The following is a 24263-nucleotide window of genomic DNA, read 5'->3' on the forward strand; positions in this document are numbered from 1 at the left end:
GAAACCATATTTATAGTCACCCCTGACCTGTCCTGATTTCCCCAATAACAAAGTCACTATCATGAAATTAGTTATGGGAAAAAACCTAAGCTTTCAGAAAAAAAATATCACTTCATAAGTAGAAAGAGAAAAGATATGAAAAACACAAATTGATTAAATGAGTTGACCACAGGGACAAATTCTGAAATAAGATCAAACTGTTACTGTTCTCCCATCCAAAAACATCTTCCCCTCTTACACTTCACATTGCTCTATTTTTCTTCCCATTTTATTTTTATATTGTCTCAAGTTCTACCAATTAGCAAATTTTTTACATAAGCAAAAAAATCTTCTTTTAAAATACAATAACTACAGAAGACAAGTTAGCAGTCATCAATCAATACATCAATAGGAGTTCGTTCAATCACATTGCTTTCCTTCTAACATCTATCACCTACACTGAAGGAATTTTTCTTTTGGGAAAGAGGAAGGGAATAATTTTAGAACATAAAACACTATGAGAAAGGCAGACCTGGCTGACATACAAAAGTGGGGCTTAGAGAGCATGAAGTCATTGAGTTCCTAAGGGAAAATATCAGTAAAGAAATAGGATAATATTAAAAAGAAAAATACCTATCTATCTAGAAAACTATCTTTCTCCTCTCTCCTGCTCCTTATTTAACACTTAGATACATACAATACTTCACCTATATTATGAATTCAATATATTTTTGAGGCCTGACATGGCAATTTAATCACCATTTACATATGGCAATTTAATCACCACTTACAACATTATTTCTATGGAAAAAATATGTTTAGTGGTCCATAAAATAAAATGCAGAGGCCATTTTATTTTAAAATGAAACTTTGGGCATATAATGGGAGAATATCTACATTATTTCCTAACAGCCTAAAGATTTCCTAATAATAAAGACCAAGACTAAACAAAACTATCCTATTAACCTTTATTTTAGCACTAGACAGTACCATGAGCTCTTACAGTGCTTGATATTTGATAAAAACAGTAATGACGATGATAATGAAAACAATAACACAATTTTTATCCAGGTACAAATCAACAGCTGTGTAGATTTTGGATTTGATAGACTTGCAATTAATATAACATATATTTTTAAAAATCAAGTTTTCCTCTAAACATAGAAAATCATAATACAAATCTTCCCTACCTGTTTGCTAGCTGCTGTTCAAAGTCCCCACAATGCCGCAAAAGTTCTCCACAGGTGGCTATTATCCTAAATAAAACAAAAAGCACTTAAAAAATTGAAGTATGCAAAATTATGACACATGACAAACACTGTCTTTTAACAATAAATTCTAACTATTCACAACATTTTGTAATATTATGTCCAGAAGAAAAGATAACTATTAATGACTTGATGGAAAGAGTTTCCTCCTTTGGTGATTAATATAAAAGGTATATTTATAAAATCCTCCCAAGCCTTTCTGCTATGAATGAGCTTGCCCTGCTGCTGGGAGTTCCAGTATATAAATTACAAAATTAAGTACCCATCAAGTAGAGAAAGGCTGAACAAATTATGGCATATGAACATAAGAAAATGTCATTTGCTGAAAGAAATTACAGATAAGATGCATGGAAACTAAGAAAGACTTGTTTGAACAAATCAGAACCAGGAAAATAATTTAAATCACTAACACATCAACCTAAAGGAAACACTGAAAGACTTCAAAATTCTGGCTAATACAGTGTTCAATCATGACTCTGAAGCTCTAATGTTGAAAGCATGCCTCTAACTTTTGAGCAGAAAGGTTTCATTGGCACAATGGATCATGGGGGGAAAGGAGAATATTGGTGAGAAAATGACAGTAAATTTTCTTTTCTTTTCTTTTGCTGAGGCAATTGAGGTTAAGTGACTTGCCCAGGGTCACACAGCTAGGAAGTGTTAAGTGTCTCAAACCAAATTTGAACTCAGGTCCTCCTGACTACAGGGCTGGTGCTCTATCCACTGTGCCACCTAGCTGCCCGGTAAATTTAATAATAAAAAAAAAAGCATCAACAAAACATTTAAAAATAATAGTGGTAAGAAAAATACTTGGGAAAAAGCATTCTGTGCAATCAAAATGTTTTATTTAATATTTGTTGAGGCACTACACAAAATTTAGATTTTGATACTAAGGTTCTGTCTTAAAGTTTTCTGTCTCTCATTTCATGGAAGTTCAATAAAAAACAATCTACTCATTCTCCAAAAATAAGTTGCTATGGCCATCACATTTGAATATAATAGTCCTTTGATTTTCAAGGCATCACATGTCAGAGTTCAAATTTCAATAGTTGAGCCTTTTAACACCAAATTCATGATGTCAGAACAGATTCTAAGGATTTAAAATATCCTAAGTCTTGTTAACTTTTAACTTTCTCTCAAAGTGCCTATCATCAGAGTATCTAAGCATTCCATCATAAGGAAAGTTTATGAGAACTAAAATATTTCATCACCCTCCAGGTATATAACACAACAACCATGCATACACCATTTCCATGTACACTAAGAAACATGGAGCAAAGAGAAGCAGGGCATGCTCGCTTATCAAACCATAGCAGTCTTTCTAGCAGGGAACTAGGTCTGCTCTAGCATAACAAGAGTCTTAGATCAAAGTGGTTTCCTGCTAACCTCTGTACATCTTCCAAGCAGAACCAAATCTTCTTCACAAATCTAGGCTTAAATCACTCTGAGGCTTTCTAAACAGATGGTCCTGCATCAACTAGACTCCTGAGGATGAGATGTTAGTGTGCCTAGCGTCACGTGAAAGATTTTCCCAAAGAGATTTCATCAAACACAGGTTCTAATCCTGACTCTCCCTTTGAGAAGTCACTTCCTCGCTCACATTGCCCTTTTCAGACAATGCAATGTTTTCTAATGATTAATTGTCCCAATTCTTAACAAAGGAAATCATTTTAGATTTCCAAACAAGAAAATGTCTTTTCATTTCTTCCATTTTATTTAAATTTGTTTGCCCACCACACTCAAATTAGCACAGTTATACTGGCTAAGGCAATTGTATTTTGAATGTTTTGTTTTTTTAATTTAAGGAATACATTTTGCTCTGTTCAAACTTGGCTATGGGGGTAAAGAAGTATCAAAGTATTCAAATTTTAAAAAACTATTAGGAGTCATTAAAATAAGAGAAGAATTAAAAAGAACTTCCAGGAGTCTAGAAACAGACAGTGAGAGATAATGGGGAAAGAAGTTTTTGCTTTTCTATGGCATTCATTTTGATGTTTTTTAAAGGCAATGAAAGAAAAATTACAACTATTACACTCAATTTTTCATAGGGCATACTACAGAGTTTCATGCTTTCTGTAATTTTTTTATTTAAATCCCAATTCCCACTTTACCTAACAGAATTTTGGAAAGCTGTCCAATCTTCTTGAAAAAGGGAATTAGAAGGAATATCATCAAGTTTGCACTTCTTTCTGATTGACTGGAGGGTGTTAGTGAAATCAGATACATACCTTTGAGGGGAAAAAAGAAAGAAGACAAATTTTTAGTAAACCTCTCAAATCTAGAAGACACATGAAATAAATACATGATCCTGACCAGAGTTGATTACCTAAACAAATGTATTTCTTTAGAAGTTGATTAAAATACATGTTGAATAACTTGCATTGGACTGGACTGTGGATTAGGAGACCTGGGATCTGGTCCCAGATTTGCTGTTGATTAAATCATTTCACCTCTCTGGGCCTCAACTATAACATTTTTTGCTTAACTCAGTATTTAGTAAGACTTTTCCTATCTTTGATGCAGGCTACAAACAACTGAGGCCAACAGTTGGTAGGTACCAAATTTCCATGTGACCTTTATATGGCAGAGTAAAAGGAACATTGTATTCCAGGCCAAGAGCCTATACTTTCAATTCTAGTTTTTTTATCTATTGTTATGTCCTGGAACAAACCCCCTTAGCATCTCTGGGTCTATTCATTTTCAAGGCTCATTTCAAGAAGCAGTGTGGTAGTGTGGAAGGAGAGCCAGTCTCACAGCCAAGAAAACCTGAGTTAAGTCCTGCCTCCGGCCCATGCTCTGGTGTTCTAGATCACTTTCTAAGACTAATACAATATAAAGAAGATTCTATCCTGCAGAAAGAGGGCATTCTATCATCATATAAGACATTATTGTTACAAGGATGTCCTTATGACAGAAAGAAGGGCTATATATGCTCTGCGGGCTATTAGGATTCTCTAAAAGGTAAGAGTACCTTAAAATATTTGTCTACACAATAAAGAACCTTACAACTTCCTCAGAGAAGGAACATGAAAATGACTAAAATATACAACAGTGCCCTTCAAAAGCCCAACTGGGAAATACTGCTTAAAAACCTATGACATAGAATTCCCAATCCCTCTAATTTTGTCCATCTGCATTTTGGATTTCCTTCACAGGCTAATTGTACACTATTTCAAAGTCCGATTCTTTTTATACAGCAAAATAACTGTTTGGACATGTATACATATATTGTATTTAATTTATACTTTAACATATTTAACATGTATTGGTCAACCTGCCATCTGGGGGTAGAGGGGAAGGAGGGGAAAAATTAGAACAAAAGGTTTGGCAATTGTCAATGTTGTAAAATTACCCATGCATATATCTGGTAAATAAAAACTATTAAAATAAAAAAATAAAAAAAACCTATGACAATGTTATACAATAATGTTATACAAAAGTAAAAAGGAAAAATTATCAACAAATTACAAGATTCATTTTAGAAAGGAGAATCCATGTTAATCTCAGTTCTCTAAAATTATTTGGAATTTGCATTTTTCACTAATTTCATTTTAAAATTTAGTAATATTGAGCATAATCATTACAGAAGCACATCTGTATTTTACAACAAAGATTCTCTCCTATAGTGAGGTTTTAATCATTTTTAATCATATAATTTAACTTAATAGAACCCTTTAGTGACTCTCAATTAAATGCCAAATTAAAACTCATCATCATTGTGATAAGGCCTTTTCTTTCTCTAACTGCTATAGGCCACATACTACAAGCTTTGCTACAGCCAAGAAAGGGCATTCACATCTTCCTAATGTATTTTGCCTTCTCTCACCAGATTCTTTACATCTGCTTTTTCCCTAATCTACGATTCCATCCCAATCACTCTTCTTTCCATCAAACCAAGCTCCTTTCTTTTTTTATCACTTCTCTTAAAATTGCCCCAGACTAGCCTGACCCAATGCTCACCACTTCAGTAACTTTCAACATACCTTTACCCTCAATCCTCTATTTCTTTTTTGAGGCAGTGTAATAGAGGGTAATGGATAATCTGTAAGCAAATTTATACTTTAATCACATGTTCCTAGATCTCTAGCATTCATAAAAATATTATTTATGCTTTTCTGGTTACTTAATTTAGATTTGTTGGGTCATTTTAATTTAAATTTTCATATAAAGGAAGAGTAATTCTAGACTGTCCTATACCTACAAGGTCATTAAACTTAAGTGCTGTCAGGAATCTTACTATATTCCCTCTTTACTGATTCAATTTAAAAAAAAAAAATTAGCTTTTTATTTACAAGACATATGCATGGGTAATTTTTTAGCACTGACCCTTGCAAATCCTTCTGTTCCAACTTTTTCCCTCTTTCCCCCCATCCCCTCCCTCAATGACAGATGGACTAATACATGTTAAATATGTTAAAATACATGTTAAACACAATATATGTATACATATACATGCAGTTATTTTGTTGCACAAGAAAAATCGGATTTAGAAATAAGGTAAAAATAACCTGAGAAGGAAAACAAAAACGCAAGCGGACAATAAGAGAAGGCATGGAAATGCTATGTTGTGGTTCACACTCATTTCTCATAGTTTTTTCACTAGGTGTAGCTGGTTCTCTTCATTACTGAACAACTGGAACTGATTTGGTTCATCTCATTTTTGAAGAGAGCTACGTCCATCAGAATTGATCATCATATAGTATTATTGTTGAAGTGTATAATGATCTCCTGGTTCTGCTCATTTCACTTAGCATACTGATTCAAATTTTAAAACAGCTGAACTTGCTACATTCCTTTTTTTTTTTTTTTTTTTTTTTAAACCAGTACCAAATCATGACTACTGTGTCATATATAATTTGGTATTTCCAGGCCTCTTATTTTCCCACTTTTCATTATTTCTCTTGAGAATCCTAACTTTATATCCCTCCAAATTAATTTTATTATTACTTTTTCTAACTTGATAAATTTGTTGTCAAATAAATATAGGGGACATTTTTATCATATTAATGTGGTCTCCTTGGAAACAATTAAAATTTCTCCAATTATTTAGGTCTATATTTCTGCAATGAATGCTTTTGCAATTATATTCATATAGTTGCTGTTTGTGCCTTGGAAGGCAGACTTCAAGAATTTTATCCATTCTGGAGCTATTTAAAATTGAATTTCTCTTTCCACTGGATTTACTAGTAATATAAAGCAATACTGCTGATTTATGTTGTTTTGTTTTATTTTATATCCTATAACTACACTGAAATTCTTTCAATTAATTATAATTGACTCATTAGGATTCTAGAAGTAAACTAAATCATTTGCAAAAGAGGAATCATTTTGTTTTCTCCTTGCCAACGTCCATTACTTTTTCTTGTCTTGCTGCTAGAGTTAACATTTTTATTATTATAACAAAGAATAGTGGCAATGAAAGATCCTTCCTTTATTCCTGGATCCTATTACAGGACCTTACTGGAAAATTATCATTTTAAGGTACAAATTATCATTTTAAGGAATTCATGGTTTAAGGAAGAATGCATATTCATAGGCTTTTTAGTGTTTTTAATAGAAGTATCTAGTATTTCATGTCAAAAGTTTTTTCTGCATCTATTAATATAATCTTATGATTTTTGCTTCTTTATATGGTCTGTTATGCTTATCATTTTCCAAATACCCTACAAATCCAAATAGTTGTAATGTATAATTTTTCTCTTATATAGGTAGAGCCTTTGTTAATATTTTATTAAAAATTTTTGCTTTAAAATTCATTAGGGATACTAGTTTTTAGTTTTTTTGTTTCAACTTTTCCTAGATAAAAAAATCATATTTATAACATAAAAGAAATCTGATGTATCTCTTCTAGCTCCTCTAATTACACCTACCAATCTGAACTTCACAATTCTCAATAACTTGTTCAGAAATTCTGAGATCAGGAATCTCTCCCTAATCTTACAAGAAACTATTCAATTCAAAATGAAGGAAAATGGGCAATTTTACTCTGGAATAAGTTAAAAAGGTTTTAGAATTTCCATGACTTAGGCATCATTTGCTTAGAAGCAGGAAACTAGAATAAATGACCTTTTGGGTAACTTCCTACTTCCATTTCTCTACATGCGGTAATACTGCCTTACTTTGTGAAAAGAGATTTCAGGGCTGACAGAAGCCCACAAGTCCCCAATCCATCTGTGAATTTGATGCATCTATCCACAGCTTCTGAGGCCAAACCAAAGAGTTTATTCACTGAGTGGCTCAGCTCTTGAACACAGTCAATAACTTCCCAATGTTCCTGTTCATCAAACAAGAACAAAAGCTGCATTAGACACAAGGATATCTAGTTTTGTGGTGTCAAATTCAAACAGAAATCAAGGCCACTAAATCATGCATATAGATCCCTATGGATTCCATATTGACTGACTTTAGAAAACCACATACTAACATTAAGTTCCATTGTATTTTTATTTATTTGTTAAATATTTCCCAATTATATTTTAATCTGGTTCAGGCTACACTCAAAGAATCTTATGTGTACACAATGTAGCCCACAGGCAACATGTACAAATATGTTACACCTCTGATCTAGACTAATCAATACTATAAATATATGAGGAGAATAAAAGAGAATTTAATTCTAGGACCTCTAAATTCCACTAAGAGCAAGTCATTTAACAAAAACATAGTCAAAAATTGTGGCAGCACCTAGAAATCATATCTGTATGACTATAGAAACAAATTTCTGCAGAAAAGCATGTTTTATTAAAACTAACATTTTTCATTTCCTCTTTTTTTATTAATCACACTGCAAATTTTTAGTTGGTATCAAGTTCTCTAGGAGAAAATAAATATACATCAATGACAATATTCTCTTTTTTGCCTAGTGGCAAAAAATAACTAACAAGAAGAGACTGGGGAAGATAAAAATGGCAAATTAAGACTGCCAATTTAATTTAATTAAGAATGCCAATTTTTGAAATTATCAAGAATCTGAAGATACTTGAAGGCAAGATTCTAAATTGAAATGTTATAGCTTTCCCCATTAGTACCCATCTACTGGGTTTATAGAACTGCTCATTAATTCTATTTGCCGGGGCAGCTAGGTAGCGCAGTGGATAGAGCACCAGCCCTGAATTCAGGAGGACCCCGAGTTCAAATCTGGTCTCAGACACTTAACACTTCCTAGCTATGTGACCCTGAGCAAGTCACTTAACCCCAGCCTCAGGAAAAAAAAAAAAAAAAAAAAAAAAAAAGAATGTAATTCTATTTGCCTACATTCATTTTTATATCTTATCTCAGATAATTAATAGCTTTATTCACTATTAAAAAGAAATTCACTAAAAGAAAATAATCAATTTATCTAGAATGTTTAAGTCTCTATCTTACCAATAAATCTTTAAATAGGAAACTTGTTTAATCATTGACAGTTGGCCTATACATCTCTTTAAGAGTGGAGTCTGCATTTAATATTTCTTTGTAGCCCTCACCACACTTACCAGAATATCTAGTACAGAAATATTAAATATGTGTTGATCCATGTACATTATTATTACATTACCAAAGGGACAGCACTGATCTGAATGAGGAGATGACTCTCTTCCAATTCTCCATACTGTATCTGGTAGGGTTTGTATGGGCTATATACAGCTTCCACCAGTTCCATGACCTTCACCAAGTTGTGTTCTCCTGAAAGAAATCAGCAATTTGAAAAACAAGTAGATTAGAAAGTTAAATCAAATCTCTGGAAGAAACTTTCCTTTTACTTTACCTGCTGTGTTAGTGTTCAAATACTTGAAAAATGCCCTAATAACTCTTATAATGATGTCATTAGATTTATGTCACTGGCTTTTTCTGTCAAGGAGGTTTCTTTTTCAATCAACAATCATTTCTAAAAACATTTTCAGTCAACTCCCTTGATTGCAAATACAAACTATTAAATAAACATAGGTCCTGTCTGTTTTTGTTGCTAACATACTGTTAAAAAGACACCAGCTCCTTAATGTTTTTATGCATTCTTTTTTTTTTTTTTTTTTTTTTTTTTCCCCCTCTTCTTTCTTTTTTTTTTTTTTTCTTTCTGAGGCTGGGGTTAAGTGGCTTGCCCAGGGTCACACAGCTAGGAAGTGTTAAGTGTCTGAGACCAGATTTGAACTCGGGTCCTCCTGAATTCAAGGCTGGTGCTCCATCCACTGCGCCACCTAGCTGCCCCCTTATGCATTCTTAAGAGTTTAAATTTTAACAATTTACATCAATTGAACTACTAAAAGATAAGCTACTAGAAAACAGCTCTGCAAATAAGTTCTTGTCTCTGGTGCTTTTCTGTTGCTGAAAAGAAAAAAAAAAGTGGACCCTAACATGAAATATTCAAATACATATATATGGATGTATATGCATCTATGTCAAGTCAACAAGCTGTTCCTTCAACAAAATACTCAGTTCCTGAACTCTGGGAATTTTCACAGGTTGTCCCCATGCTGGGAATTCTCTTCCTAACATTTCTACCTTCTGCCTTCCCTGTCTTCAAGTTCCAGTTAAAATCCCAAATTCTGCAAAAAGTCTTTCATGATCCCCCTTTTAATATTAGTGCACTCCCTCTGTTGATTACTTCCAATTTATCCTGTATCTTGTTTATACACAGTTGTTTGCATGTTGTCTCCCTCATTAAACGATAAGAACCTTTTAAGTGTGGGGACTAACTTTTGCCAGAAATTAGCATAGAGTCGGTATTTTAATGTATGTTTGATGTTATTCTGGTCACATGCCCCCAAAAGCATCTTCATAGCCTGAATAAAAGATTTCTTCTTGTCCAATACGTAGTACCACTTTAGATGAATGCAATTGATTCATCTGCCTCTAACCTCACTCCACCCTGTCCCCAGAAGCATGCCTAATCTCATAACTCTTAATTCTGGTGCCAACTGTATCCCATTCCTTTGGAGATTACTTCTCTGCAATATCCACAGTGGATCTCCTGCCTCCCATAATTAAAGGCTGACCAGTGAGTGCGCCAAGAATACCTTATGAATCACCAGAAACTGAACAATAAACACTCCCTGGAATGTACGAGCAATTATAAGCAAATGTAATTAAAGAGAATAACTATTAAATAAACCAAGTTAGTGACACACACCAACCAAATGGCAGAACATGGCCTTACCTTGGCAATTTCCGGATTAGACACCAACATACGTCACAAAGTTCATGTAACTAAAAATTTATGATGCTTTAAAATAGATGGAGAAATGACTAGGAAAACAACACACCATGTACTGTTTGCCCAAAAGAGAATGAAGAGTTCTCTCTATTCTTATAGTTCACAGGGAAATGGCCACCACAGCTCATGCTTATTTGGGGAATGGTACTAAATGACCTTTAAGGTACCCTTTAGTTCTCAATCTATAATGCTATATCCATGCAAACCCTTAGTTCTGAAACAGCCTTCATCCCAGCCCAGCTACTGCTTCTCCCTGCTCCTTCACAAGAAGAGAATAGTTTCTAACTAAGTATTTCACAAATATATAACTTATTGTTTGCATAGCTGATACTTTTAAAGTAATTTTTTTTTCCTTTTCCAAGGACATCTGGTGCCACAGTAGAGATCATAAGAAATTCCTGACTCCTAAGTCTTCTTCAAAGTCTAATTTTAGTTAGATTAGCTGAAGTTCCAAGTGGGCTTGAAGAAACAATAAACCTCCAACGTGATGCACATTGCTTCCAACTGTACTCTTATTCTAGACTCATTTAATCTCAAAGCCTACTAAGAAGCAAACAAGACTTTTTAGGTTAAATAAAGTACACCTAACCTTTGATTGCTACTGAGTAATGGATACCTCAAAAAGGATCAAAACTGCAACATATTTTTATAACAAAGTATTAGTTACTTATTGAGACTTGGACTGTTGATTCCTTCTATTTCTGTTAAATTGGTTATCTTAGAAAGCAAAGACAAATTCTACAATTTCCAAAAAGAACAAGAGAAAAAAAAAAACAGCAGGAGAGAAGAAATGAGGGAGGAAGAAAAGAAACAGAGTAGAAAGGAAAAAGACAGACACAGAAAAGATAGAAAGACAGATAAATTCCTTACGGGAGTGTGAGAGAAGTGCCACTTCTAGGCCCTTGGCAAAATGAGCAGTAGTGTCATAGAGTTCCAGGAGCTTTGTAAGCCTAGTATCAGGCCCTGCTCTCTCTACTCCAGAGTCCAGGCAGACTGGCAGAGATGGTACCAAAGCATTCAATGTCTGAATCAAAAGCACAGTCACTACCTCATGGGGATTCTTGAAGACCTGTAAGTAGAAGAGAATGTAAGCTAATTTCAGAAAAAGCCCTCTGTCCTAGTAAATACAAGTTGCTTAAAACAATAACCTTCTAACAATTTATCCCCAAATAACCCAAAAATATCACTAATGACATCACCGAAAGACTATGGCATGGTCTAGTAAAAAAGTCAGCAGCTCAAGGATCTCTACCATGATTTTAACCAAAGACCACTGTTATGTAATTGACTATTTGCATATCTTCTACTTGACTTTTCATTTAGTATATATAAGTGACTATTAAAAATCAAATTTAAAAGATGTTTCAGGACTATCAAAGATATCAAAAAGAATTAGTATTAAAGAATAATCATGCACTGAAATCAATGGTGAAAGGAATTTCAAAAGACCCAATATAACTAGCTACTTTTTTTTTTCTTTTTTTCCCTGAGGCTGGAGTTAAGTGACTTGTCCAGGGTCACACAGCTAGGAAGTGTTAAGTGTCTGAGACCAAATTTGAACTCGGGTCCTCCTGAATTCAAGGCTGGTGCTCTATCCACTGCACCATTTTGGTGTCCCAACAGATGCTTTTCTATATTATTTTTAATGTGTTTTTATTGACATCTTTTTTTTATCCTCATAGTTTTTTCTCAATATTCTTTCCCCTCTCCCTCCCTAAGAACAATTCCATAAAACAGTATTTCTTAAAGATTAAAAAAAAAAATCATGAAAAAAAATAAAAAACTAATCAATACATTGAAATTCAACATTTTCTTAAAGAATTTCTAGAAATATATATTTTAACCCTGAATTATAAACTACAAATCTAATTGCTAGACTGAACTTGGGTCTTCTTATTTGTAGTCTGAAAGAAAATAAGAGTAGGAAAGAAATAAATCAAAATAATAATAAAATGATTAACCAAATGGATAAATTGCCAATAATTTTCAAATTTGCATTTCCAAAGCCAGTGTTTCACCTAAACCATAGTTCTATATTTTTCCCTGTCTACAGGATATCAACTATAATCTTGAACTCAACATATTCAAAAGCAAAATAATCATTCCTCTCCACCTTAATCTTGATTCAATTCTCAATTTCACACATTTCTATCATTTTATCCATGGACTATCATTTTGAAATTTAAGAGTTATTTTTTATTTTTTCTTTTACTTCATGCCTTACATGTAATCTGTTTTTAAGACCTGTTGATTCTTCATTGAAAATATCTCTTGAGCCACCAGGTACTTCCCCACTCTCAACTGTTACCCCATGTAGGGGGATTATCACTTTATACCTTGAAGACCAAAGTTTCCTAATGGATATACTTTTTCCGATATCTCCTTTATGAATCCATCCTATGTACCACCACCAAACTAAAATCCTTAACATATCAATTTAATTATTGCTCAAAATGATCTAGTCTCCTCAATGTCTATAAAAGGCTATATAGAAAGCTTTGTCCTAGCTTTCAAAACTTTGCTTCCTCTGGTTCCATTTCACTTATCTAATCTGATTTACCATTTCTTCCCAAGGCAAACCCTGTACTTCAGCCAAACCCATATTCATACTATCCTCTAAACATGCCACAATTATTCCCACTCTAAGCCCTTTGTTCATACGGCTCTCTTGCCACTTTGGTTGTCTCCACCTATCTAAATCTTCCTTTCTTTTAAGATCCAGGTTGTCTACTTCTATAAGAATTTCTCCCACCATTGTATTTCACAATTATCTCTTCTTTTTCTCATATGCTAGTTTACTTTTAAATATGATTCGTTATGATTCAATTTTTCAGTTATACATTCAACAAACATTTATTAAGTACCTCCTGTGTACAAAAAGTGGAAGATTTAGGTAAGACATTTCCCCTACCCTCATGGAACTTACTGTCTATCTAACTGTAAGAGAAAAAATATATATTGTCTTATATTTATTCTGGATATATTTCACATATATTTACATGCATATATAAGAGACCCCTACAACATTAAAATAACTATTTAGTCTATGTTATCTCCCTTTCTAGAATGTAAATTCCTTGCAGGCAAGGACTATTTCATTTTTAGCTTTGTAACTCCAATTCCTCACAAAACGGCTGACACATAGCAGGCACTTAATACATACACACTGACTAAGTTTAGTAGGAAGATAAATGATAGATTTCTTTGCTTTGTTACTACTAGTTTCACATAGTCTCTCTCCAACTAGGAGACAATAATTCCTGGTGTGCCAGGACTATAATATTTCTCCTATAACTTCAATAGTAGATATCAACAAAGACTTAATGAATAAGATATTTGGTAATAACACCCTTCTTATTCTTAAAAATATTTTCATTTTTCATCTTTCATCCCATATTAACTATCTATTCTTGCTATCTAATTATATTAATTTTGGATTTCCTTGAGTGTTTTCATGGCCCGGAATAGCTAGGTGTACTTCCCTTTATGTTTATTTGTTCTTTTTATTTATATGTCCACATAAATGATAGCTATTTTCCTCCTATTATTTATATCATTGAAGGAAGGTCTATAGTTACTAAACTTAAAAAACATGAAACAGAATGACAGTTTTGTCATGGTTAAGACAATCAGATAAGACGTCTATACAATGTTCTCTCTGAAAATAACTGTTATTGACAGTATTATTAGTAAAACAAAGTCTTGAGACATATAACTTTCAAGAATTTGCCTAAAGTTATCCTTTGGGAGATAGATAAACTGAAAATGTATTCATATCTAAATTGGAATCATATCGGCAAAGTAATTGCTGAGAATAGTCAATGAAGTTATTACTGTCGTCGTCATTGTTGCTGTTTCACAATATATATTTATTTGTGTTATTATAGATTATTGGACTTAAATACATTGTTGGTGGAACCGTGAATTGTTCTAACCATTCTGGAAAATATTTTAGACTTATTGAACTGTTCATATCCTTTGATTCAGAGATCCCACTAACATATTCAGTTAAGTTTAACAACAAAAGTTAGTGGATGAAGGACACTAGACACTTTTCCTTGTACAAAACGAAAATTCTGAGAAAATAGTTTCTATCCCACAGCCTGATGCAAGACAAAGAAGACATCATATTAAAAGAAAAAAGATTTAAAAAATAGACAGTATCTAAAAGCTACTCCAACAAAAAAACAGAAAGCCTTTTACTTCTATTACATTAATCCATCTGATGATAGAAAACAGAAAAGGTATATCTAGCTTGTTTTCATTCTTTACTTAAATAACTGGAGGAAGTGGGTGACCAATTATTGCAAAGGGATCATTAGTTAAAAGATGCAAAGCTGTAAAAGGTACTAATTAACTTTCTTCTATTCAGGAACTCTTGCTAGGTAATATGAAAGGTAATGAATTTTCATTATTATTTCCACTTATTCTTCAATAACCACAGAGAACCTTTTCATTTTCAGAATATTCTAACATATGGGAAACTGTTAAATTAAAGATTGTTACTCTAGACCAGAAGTATCAACTGTGTGGTTACAGCATTCCCAAGTGCCATGGAATCTAAGTAAGATGCCACTGGAAAATATTTAACAGAATGAATAAAAATACAATAGGATATAGGTAACAACTGAACAACAACAATATTAATATATAATTTTCTAATCTTCATCTCTCCTTGGCTATAATACTTTGAAATTTGTCTCACTTACTTCTTCACCATGCCCCAGGATGTTCATTCTTGAAATAACCTCATCATCAGGGGGAAGCTAGGTGGCGCAGTGCATAGAGCACCAGCCTTGAATTCAGGAGGACGCGAGTTCAAATCTGGTCTCAGACACTTAGCACTTCCTAGATGTGTGACCCTGGGCAAGTCACTTAACCCCAGCCTCAAAAAAAAAGAAAAAAGAAAAAAAAAAAAAAAAAAAGAAATAACCTCTTCATCATGTAAGATCTTATCAACCTTCATACTCCACCTCATCATTAACCCTCAGCCTCTCTGGCCATGCACCCTAAATTTCTATTTAATGAGAGAGCTCAGTTCAGACATCTTCTTATCTCTTAGCTGGATTAACTACTTTAGGATTTCTCTAATTGATTTCTCTATCATGCCCCAATGTTAGGTATCACATTCCCTACATTTTCAGCTTCCTATTGTATATCTACCCTCACTATGTAGGTTCTTTGAGGACAAGGACTGTTTGGTTTTTTGGTATTGGTATTTGTATATGTAGTGTTTACCAAAGTGCCTGAGACGTAGTGGTAACTTAATAAAAGCTTATTCCCTTTATTGATTTGACGTAATATGCAGCCCATAGGGATCCTTCCATACAGCCCAGTGGCCACCATTTCTTTCTATTGAGATTTGACACCACTGCTCTATATCACAGAACAACCAGAAAGTTCTCAAATTAATTAAAATTAAATTCATCAGTATGCTTATAAATGAAAATAGAGAAACTACACTATATGTCAGCAATATTATTCAATATTGTTTTCGACCATTTAAAATACCTAGACAGTATAAAATACCTAAGTGTATACCTGCCAAACCAAACATAGAAGCTATATGAACATAAAACATAAAACACTTTTTATACAAATAAACTCAGATTTAAATAACTGAGGTAGTATTTATTGTTAATGGGTAAGTAAAGCCAATATAATGTTTAAAGTAACCTTTCTATTCAATGTCATCCCAATTAAATTACAAAAAAAAAAAAAACCTATTTTACAAATTAGAAAAAATAGTAACAAAATTTATTTACAATAACAAAAGGTCAGGAAGCTTTGTTCAAGAAACCACATGAACAAGATATAAAGGAAGCAGATTCAACATTATCAGACCTTAAACTGTAGTATAAGATGAAAGCATTGTTGAAATATAAAAAGGATAATTTTGATTATTTTAAATTAACATTTTCTTACATAAATAAAATCTATGTAGCCAAGAATAGAAAGAATGCAGAAAATCTGGAGGAAAAAAACTTGTAGAGACAGGCTCTCCAAATAGGATGTGATTGGGTTGGAATATTGCTGTAGTATAGGAAATGATGACCTGGTTGATTAGAAAAACATGGAAAGACTTGGACTTAGGGATGAAAAATTTATCCACTTTCAGAGAAACAGATGATAGTAGTCTTACATAAAAGTGTTTGAGTATCTATGTGTATATCTGTGTATGTTCCAAATGCTATGGAACCAAATTATATCTACGTATACATATATAAATATCTATGCTTAATTTGTAGTCTTCTTTAGGATGTGGGGGGAAAGAGAGGGGAAAACAAAGTAAAAAGTACCAAGCAAAGAATAAAAGAAAACCAACAAAGAAGGGGAAAAAAGCTGGGCAACTTTAAAAACAATGTGTAATAATTACTATATAGACTTTTTGAAATGGAAATGTATTATTTTATGCTGAATCCTTTCATGGTCTAGTGTGTACATGACAATATTTTTTTCATTTTGAACTTGTTTAATTTTTTTTTAATTTACCAAAAATTCCTAGAGCTATCTAAAGGGACATTTTTTTTTAATGGAGATGGAAATACACTTCTCTTTGCCTACTTCAGTATTTCTTCAAATTTTACTGACCTTCAACTGACACAAGAAATGAAAACATAGCTTTTTACTATATGCTTTTCTTCCCTTTTCTTAAAATCTTATATGAGTAGGAGTTGTTTGAGTTTATTTAAATACAAGCAGAGCTGGTGTTTTTATTCTGTACTACAGGAAGCAAAAGGGGTGGAGTGGCATAAGTGTGGACAGGATCAATGCAGTATCATATCCAAGTGAAAATTGACATGTATCCACAATTTTAACCATATGCAAAAATGCTTTGGTCTAACACAGAGAGAAGTTGGGGACTGGGGAAAAGTCTTTCAATTTAAGTGAATGGTATTACTGTGTATAAATTCTTATTTTAAAAAATAGTTTTTTGTGTGGCACATGCCAATGAATGACTGAACATGAAGAGTGATTCATAACTAATTAGAAAAAAAATCACCACATTTTAAACAAGCCATGCAAGTATTACATTAAAGTAGGGTCAGTTTTTCCTCTTATATGACAAAGATATTTGTTGTTCAATTGTTTTCTCAGTCATGTCTGACTCTTTGTGACCCCGTTTGGAGTTTTCTTGGAAGATGTATTAGAATGGTTTACCATTTCCTTCTCTAGCTCATTTTACAAATAAGGAAACTGAGGCAAACTGGATTATGTGATTTATCTAAGATCACATAGCTAATAATTGTCTGAAGCCAGATTTAAATTCAGGAAGAGTCTTCCTGACTCCAAGTCCAACATTCTATCCACTGGGCCACTGAGTTGGCTAAACAAAAATATATGGCATGTTAAAAATTTCAAGTAAAGAGAATGGTCATCCATGAAGGACTGAAAGCTTTGGAGCAATTTTAGATTGTCTTAACCCTCAACTCTCCCTTTTCTTCCCTTCCAGAGGCCAAATTGATAATAGATTTAGACAAATTTTTCTAATATTTGGGGTATAATGATAATGTGAGAAACTCTCAGACAGCAAAAGACACAAAACAGCAGTCAAACACTACTTGATTGAGTTCCTTATGCTTTTAGATCAGAAGATAATGACTATCCAGGAATTTTACATGTTCTCTAAGTGAACAAAGTACAATACTTGACATATTAGATTCTATTTAAGATACAGATAAGAGTGAAAAGATGAATTTTAATAACAACCAAACAGCATTATAGATGTGAGTTTCTAAATTGATCTTTTAATTCCTTTGGTCATAGTAAATGGCTTGCTTAATAACTTTCCAAACAGATACTTTTTTGGAGACTAAATATAAGGATACTGGGGCAGCTAGGTGGCGCAGTGGATAGAGCACCAGCCTTGAATTCAGGAGGACCCAAGTTCAAATCTGGTTTCAGACACTTAACACTTCCTAGCTGTGTTACCCTGGGCAAGTCACTTAATCCCAGCCTCAAAAAAAATTAAAAAATAAAAAAATAAGGACACCTTTTTAAAGTAACCTTAATTTTCATTTTGTTTCTCTTCATTCTTATTTACCTGCATAGACCATTGGAGTTGACTGTGCCAGGCACCAAGCAAGGTATCATAGAATTCAGTCAGTTGTCGGTCTAAGGGTAAGTCACTCTGGCAAAGATCCTGCCAGGATGCCAAAAGCTGTGCCTATAAAGAAGAAGCCAAGGATATTTTAATCGATTAGCTTTTCCCATCTGGGGGAAAAATGATTTACCAGTATATGGCATTCTACTTAATAATACCACAGAGAAAAAAATATTCATGAACGTTTAACAGCATATATATATATATGCTGTTTTATTTGTATATATATATATATGTATATATTATATATATGTTATATATATAATATATACATATATACATATACACACACAATATAATTCCTAATTATTAAAAACCTTGAAAGCTCCATACCCTAATATCTTAAATATTAATCTTTAAAAGCCACTTGAGGATAGGATTTAAAGGGATTAGGGTTATGGTCAGCAACTTTCAAATTTTTTTAATATCCAATTTCAATACCAAAATATTTACCAAATTCCAATTATGTTAGGTAATGAACTTTAGGGCAGCAACTACAATCAGAGCACACAAAAACAGGAAAAAAAAAAAAAACACCTTTTCAAGTAGATGAAGCAGTCAGATCAAACTATTTTCTCTTTGATATATTAATCCTTTTAGGAATGTTTTTGCCAATATCCCATCATATAAAGACTCAACATTTTAAACTGAAGCTACTTTAAAACACAACCAACTGAAAGCCTAAGCTAGGAGCACCCCCTACTGGATAGGAAAATCTAAAGAAAAAAATCCCCAAAAAAGGAAGATTTTGTAACTTCACACAACTCATATTTATATAGAACTTTACATTTACAAAGCATCTTACACACCTCGTGTCTTTTAAAACAATAATCTTGTGATGTGATAATGATAACAATATTAATAACAATAACATCTCTATTTTACATATGAGAAAATTGAGGCTCAGTTTAGGTCAAATGACTTTATTCACAGATATACATTCAGTAAGAAACTGAATTAAGATTAAAACTCAGGTCTTGAGACTCCAATCCAGAATTCTTTCCCTTACACCAAAATGTTATAGGCATTACATAATCATAGCTATCTAATAATTTCTCACCTTATGGCATTTGAAATAGTAGGCAAGAAGCTGAGGCATCCTATCAATTTCTGTAAAAACTTTCACAAATACTTTGGCCTGATCTGAAATAGCAAAATATAAAGTAAACATGCACAGAAGAGTTACTCAATGTCTTATTATAATTAAAATTCAATATAAAAAGAATTTACCATTTCCCATAAATGTACATATATGTAGATATATAGAGGGAAATTAACATTCTGAAGTTTTCACTCCACTCATGAATAAATTAATTTAATATAATTCATAAAATTAAGAAGTTGGACTAAATTACCTCTAAGGTTCTTCGAGCTCTAAATCTAGATACCTAGGACCCTATTGTTATTATTAGCAACAACAGTACTGAAAATAATAAACATGCAAAAGGCAACTGAAAAACATATAATTTTTCTACAGAGAGTATACACGATAGCTATAGCTACTATATTAATCAACAAGCATTTATTAAACAACCAATTAAATTCCAGACACTGCTTTCAAAGAGAAATGTTATATTTTATTGGAATAAATTATATCAATTATACCTAAATGAATTACATTGGAAGGTACAATAAACAGACATTATTACTACTTCCCCAAAAGACAATATGTCAATATGCCAATTAAAAACAATATGCTTACTTTCTCATATCTATAAATTCTCATGAAAATAATTTATATACAAATCAAGGACCTCCTTAATGAAAATGTGAGATAAAAGATATGCAGTTTTTTATCATCAATATTCTACAGCAGACCTGCATCAGTTATATGACTGACTTAAAAAGTAAAGAGAAGATAGATCCTACCATATTTAGTGTTGGACATAAAGATTATATAAGATTTCTTGACAGATAAAAGAAAATAGGTAACTTTGTTCAATGATCCTCTGCTTGTGAACAGCAAATAAAGAAAAGATGGAGATATGTAACCCAAAGATTTGCCACTGTCACAAAAGACATCCAGAGTCTCAATAGAAGAGGAATTACCAAGAGATGGTGACGTCCTCCAGCTGCTCTTGTTAGTAAATGACACTGTGATGATTACATTAAACTCTAGAACATAGTACAGCCTTCTATATGAGATCCATACTGCTTAAGGGTTCAACTTAAAAGCAAGCTGATAAAGAATAACCATTGTCCAAGTTACAAATATGCAGTTAAGGTAGACAGTCCAGAAATATGTTATGAATTTCACTTAGGAGGCTCTGCAATATTCTAGAACTTAATGCAATCAAAGGATCAGTGAACAAAGAGGCCCAGGACAAAGGCATGTGGTGCATCTACAGTTTAGGAAACATTATGCTGATGAGAAATTATTAAAGGGTTCTGAGGAAAAAAAATCAGATAGATAGGAAAATAACCAGCATAGAACAGTATCACAAAAACCCAGGGAAAATAGAGTTTTCAGGAGAATTGTAAATACAATAGAAAGTTACAAAAAGATGAGGACTAAAAATAAATCATCAGGTTCAGAAATTAAGAAATCATTATTAATTGTGGAGGGGACTCATTTTTAAATGAAAGAGAAACCAGAATTCAAAGGGAAAAGAAAGCAATAAAAAGAGAGAAAGTGAATGTATAACTGCAAACAGCCTTTTCTAGGAATTTGGAAGGAGAGATTGAAGATTTTAGATTGAGAATATGATGAAATTTAATAAAACATAATCTTATTTAAAGAGAAATGGGAATGTTTATAAGTATTAGGGAAGAACCAATAGATGGCAAGGGATTAATGTTTAGGAAAATATCTGTATAAGATAGAGAGAAATGAGATCAAAAATCTATATAGAGAGAGGTTTGCCTTAAAAAGGAAGAGTCACTTCATTATTCAGAGACTGAGTAAAGGAAAATAGATTGTAGAATGATGTGAAGAGTTTTTGAATATGAAGGTTTTAAAAGAAGGGGAGAAGAGAGAACCCATAGAGCATTGTTATTATATTTGATCCAAATACAATCTGGAAAAGTGTACAGACTTCAAAAGAAATATTATCTTTATAATATACATAGTATAGTATAATATAAAGAGAAAGCAAAGGAAGTCATGGAAACCTGGATTCTAGCTGTAACTTTGATAGTCATCTAAATTTCTATGGTCCTCAGCTTCTTCATCTACAAAATAAGAGAGTTACATTAAACAGTCTCTAAGTGTCCTTCCAGCTCTAAAATATTCAGATTCTATTCTAGTGGGAACCATTATCATAGATTCTAGTTGTAGATTCTCTATGTCAAGTAGCATACTTTAAGAAAAAATTTTGAATAATATTGATGATCAGTGGTGAATTGGAAAATTCCCTCTTAGGAAATTCAGTTTCTGGTTAAAGCTCTCTTCCATTATGTGAAACTGCCAATATCAACAGAATTTTTTAAAAGTTGTGTTCTACATATTCTCCTATTCTCAAGAATAATGATCATATTGTAAATATTATTATTTCAAAGAGAGCATGCACTCTTAGGTATCTTCACATTCTTTTTTTGGATGATTCTGACTTATTTCATGCAAGATAAACAAAAAGAGGAAATATGACAGCTGATTTCCAAGATATTATTAAATTGCTAAAGAACAATGAAAGTATAGCCCTGTGTATAGCACCACCTGCTGGTATTACTCAGTTCCATGTTGATTCTACTAAATGTTACCTATTTATTAGTCCTTTTAAAATGAATTCAATTGGAAGGGGATATCCTTCACAACACTAAATAACTTAAACACAACACTAAAAAACTTAATTAAACCAGGGGTAAGGTGTATCACTGGAAATAAGATGGAAAACTTTGTGAAAAGGTTTTGCACAAATAAAATCAATGCAGTTAAAATTAGAAAAGAAACAATAACCTAGAGGGGAAGAAAGGGAGAATTTTTTATTTATTATTTTTTTTTTTTTAGCAAATTTCTCTGATAAAGACCTGATATCCAAAATATATATGGAACTGATTCAAACATATAAGAACAAGAATATTTCTCCAATAGGAAATATATAAATGAGGGCCACTAAACAAGACATAAGGATCGCTGTGAACCTATAGTGACTTAGAAAATCATAGGTTTGTATTTTTATTTTTCTTATTAATATATCAACACATTAAATACATTTTTATCTGAACTGAGGTTATGGACTACTTGCATGCTAAGGTGACCTGTTTTGACAACCCTTCTTTAAAATCACAAATAATAATAAATATGCAAATTAAAATAACTATGAAGCTTCATCTCACACTTAACAGATAGGCAAATATTTTCCAAAAAGGAAAATGACATCTCTTGGATGTTAAGAACAGAAACTAAATACATAATCTGGTCCTCTCATTCTAGCCCTTCCTTTAGAAGAAAAGGAGGGAGAAAGGAAAAAATTCTATAAATGAAGCATTTTAAAATATGCAAAGTAGGTAGGAAATTGGTTTAAACTAAAACAGGCAAACAAACAGTTTTTGGAACTAACATGATAACTTTAGTATATACTTTTCACTAAACAAAAAGCAGCTATACACAAGATTCAGTTTCATGTATACAATAGTCTTTTCTGTTATTCCTTTTATTTGGAAATGTTCCAATTTTTTAGTGTTTCCTAAGCTCATCATGACAAAGGATAAGATCTTTTTTAATTAAGTAAAACTAAGCAAACATTTATTAAGTACTACAAATGCAAAGTACTCTGTTAGGTACACTAAAAAAATAGAGCATCCCTTGCCCTGAAGGAACTCAAAAGATAAGAAAGGATGATAGGATGTGGTAGACAAAAAAGAGAAATCGAGACAAAGTGCTCTCGGAAAGTTTGAGGAGAGAGAAATCACTTTCAATTTGAGGCCCGGGGAAGACTTTATAGAACTGGATCTTGAAGGAAAAAAAGAAGATAAGTGAGAATGTACTCTGGGTGTAGAAAAAGGAATGTGATTCCTTTTCCACTAATGTGATTCTAGAAATAGCTAGGAATCTAGTTTGTAGAATATAGAGTGAGGAAAGCAGTACTGTAAAATACCCTTGGACACAACTTTTAATGCCAAGAGAATTTTAGATGTCCCCCTATACACGTGGGAGGCATTGAAGGCTTTTGATAGAAAAGTGACACCTTCAGACATGTGACTTAGCAAAATTTGGGGAAGAGTTTCAAAAAGATAATACATTAGACAGGAAAAAAACTGGAATAAAAAGCCAGTTACAAGGCCTACTAAGCTTAGTAAGAGCTCAAGAGAACCTGAAAGAAAGTGGTGACAGTATCAAAAAAAGGATGAAAAGTGTTTAATAAATATTTTCTATTTAATGAGAGGCAATGTAACACCATGCTTAGGGCAGCAGGCTTGGAATCTGGAAGACAAGGATTCAAATCATACTTCAGATAACTTACTGAGATCCGGAGCAAGTTACTTGGTGCCTCAATTTCTTCATGTGTCAAATGAAGGTTTTGGGCTTGGTGGCCTCTAATATCCCTTCCAGCTCTAAATCTATGACCTTCTGATTCCACGAATAAAAGAATGAATGTTAAATGTAGCAGAATTGACCAAACTCAGTACCTGAATGCTTTGGGCAATAAGGAAGAGGGAAGATACTGCCTAGTTGTCCAGAATAAGTGTAGGGGCAAAAGTGAGATCAGAGAAAGTGCTCCAGAACTATTGGAAGCAGAGAACTCAAACAGCTGGAGAGATTAAAGAGGATTACAAAGAGAAGGTA

General features: G+C 32.7%; 1 protein-coding gene across 1 annotated transcript in view; it reads right to left on the reverse strand.

Moving 5' to 3' along the window:
• COG7 (component of oligomeric golgi complex 7) overlaps window positions 1–24263 on the reverse strand; it is a 64742-nt gene that overhangs the window by 16938 nt on the left and 23541 nt on the right. The window contains exons 5-11 of the mRNA XM_074280366.1: window positions 19599–19681; window positions 18479–18601; window positions 11305–11503; window positions 8782–8909; window positions 7364–7518; window positions 3356–3472; window positions 1170–1235 (exon numbers count right to left, since the gene is read on the reverse strand). Of these exons, the coding sequence (XP_074136467.1) occupies window positions 1170–1235; window positions 3356–3472; window positions 7364–7518; window positions 8782–8909; window positions 11305–11503; window positions 18479–18601; window positions 19599–19681 (871 nt within the window). The remainder of the gene's footprint in view (window positions 1–1169; window positions 1236–3355; window positions 3473–7363; window positions 7519–8781; window positions 8910–11304; window positions 11504–18478; window positions 18602–19598; window positions 19682–24263) is intronic.

The sequence above is a fragment of the Sminthopsis crassicaudata genome, chromosome 1, assembly GCF_048593235.1.
Source record: "Sminthopsis crassicaudata isolate SCR6 chromosome 1, ASM4859323v1, whole genome shotgun sequence".
Lineage (NCBI taxonomy): Eukaryota > Metazoa > Chordata > Mammalia > Dasyuromorphia > Dasyuridae > Sminthopsis > Sminthopsis crassicaudata.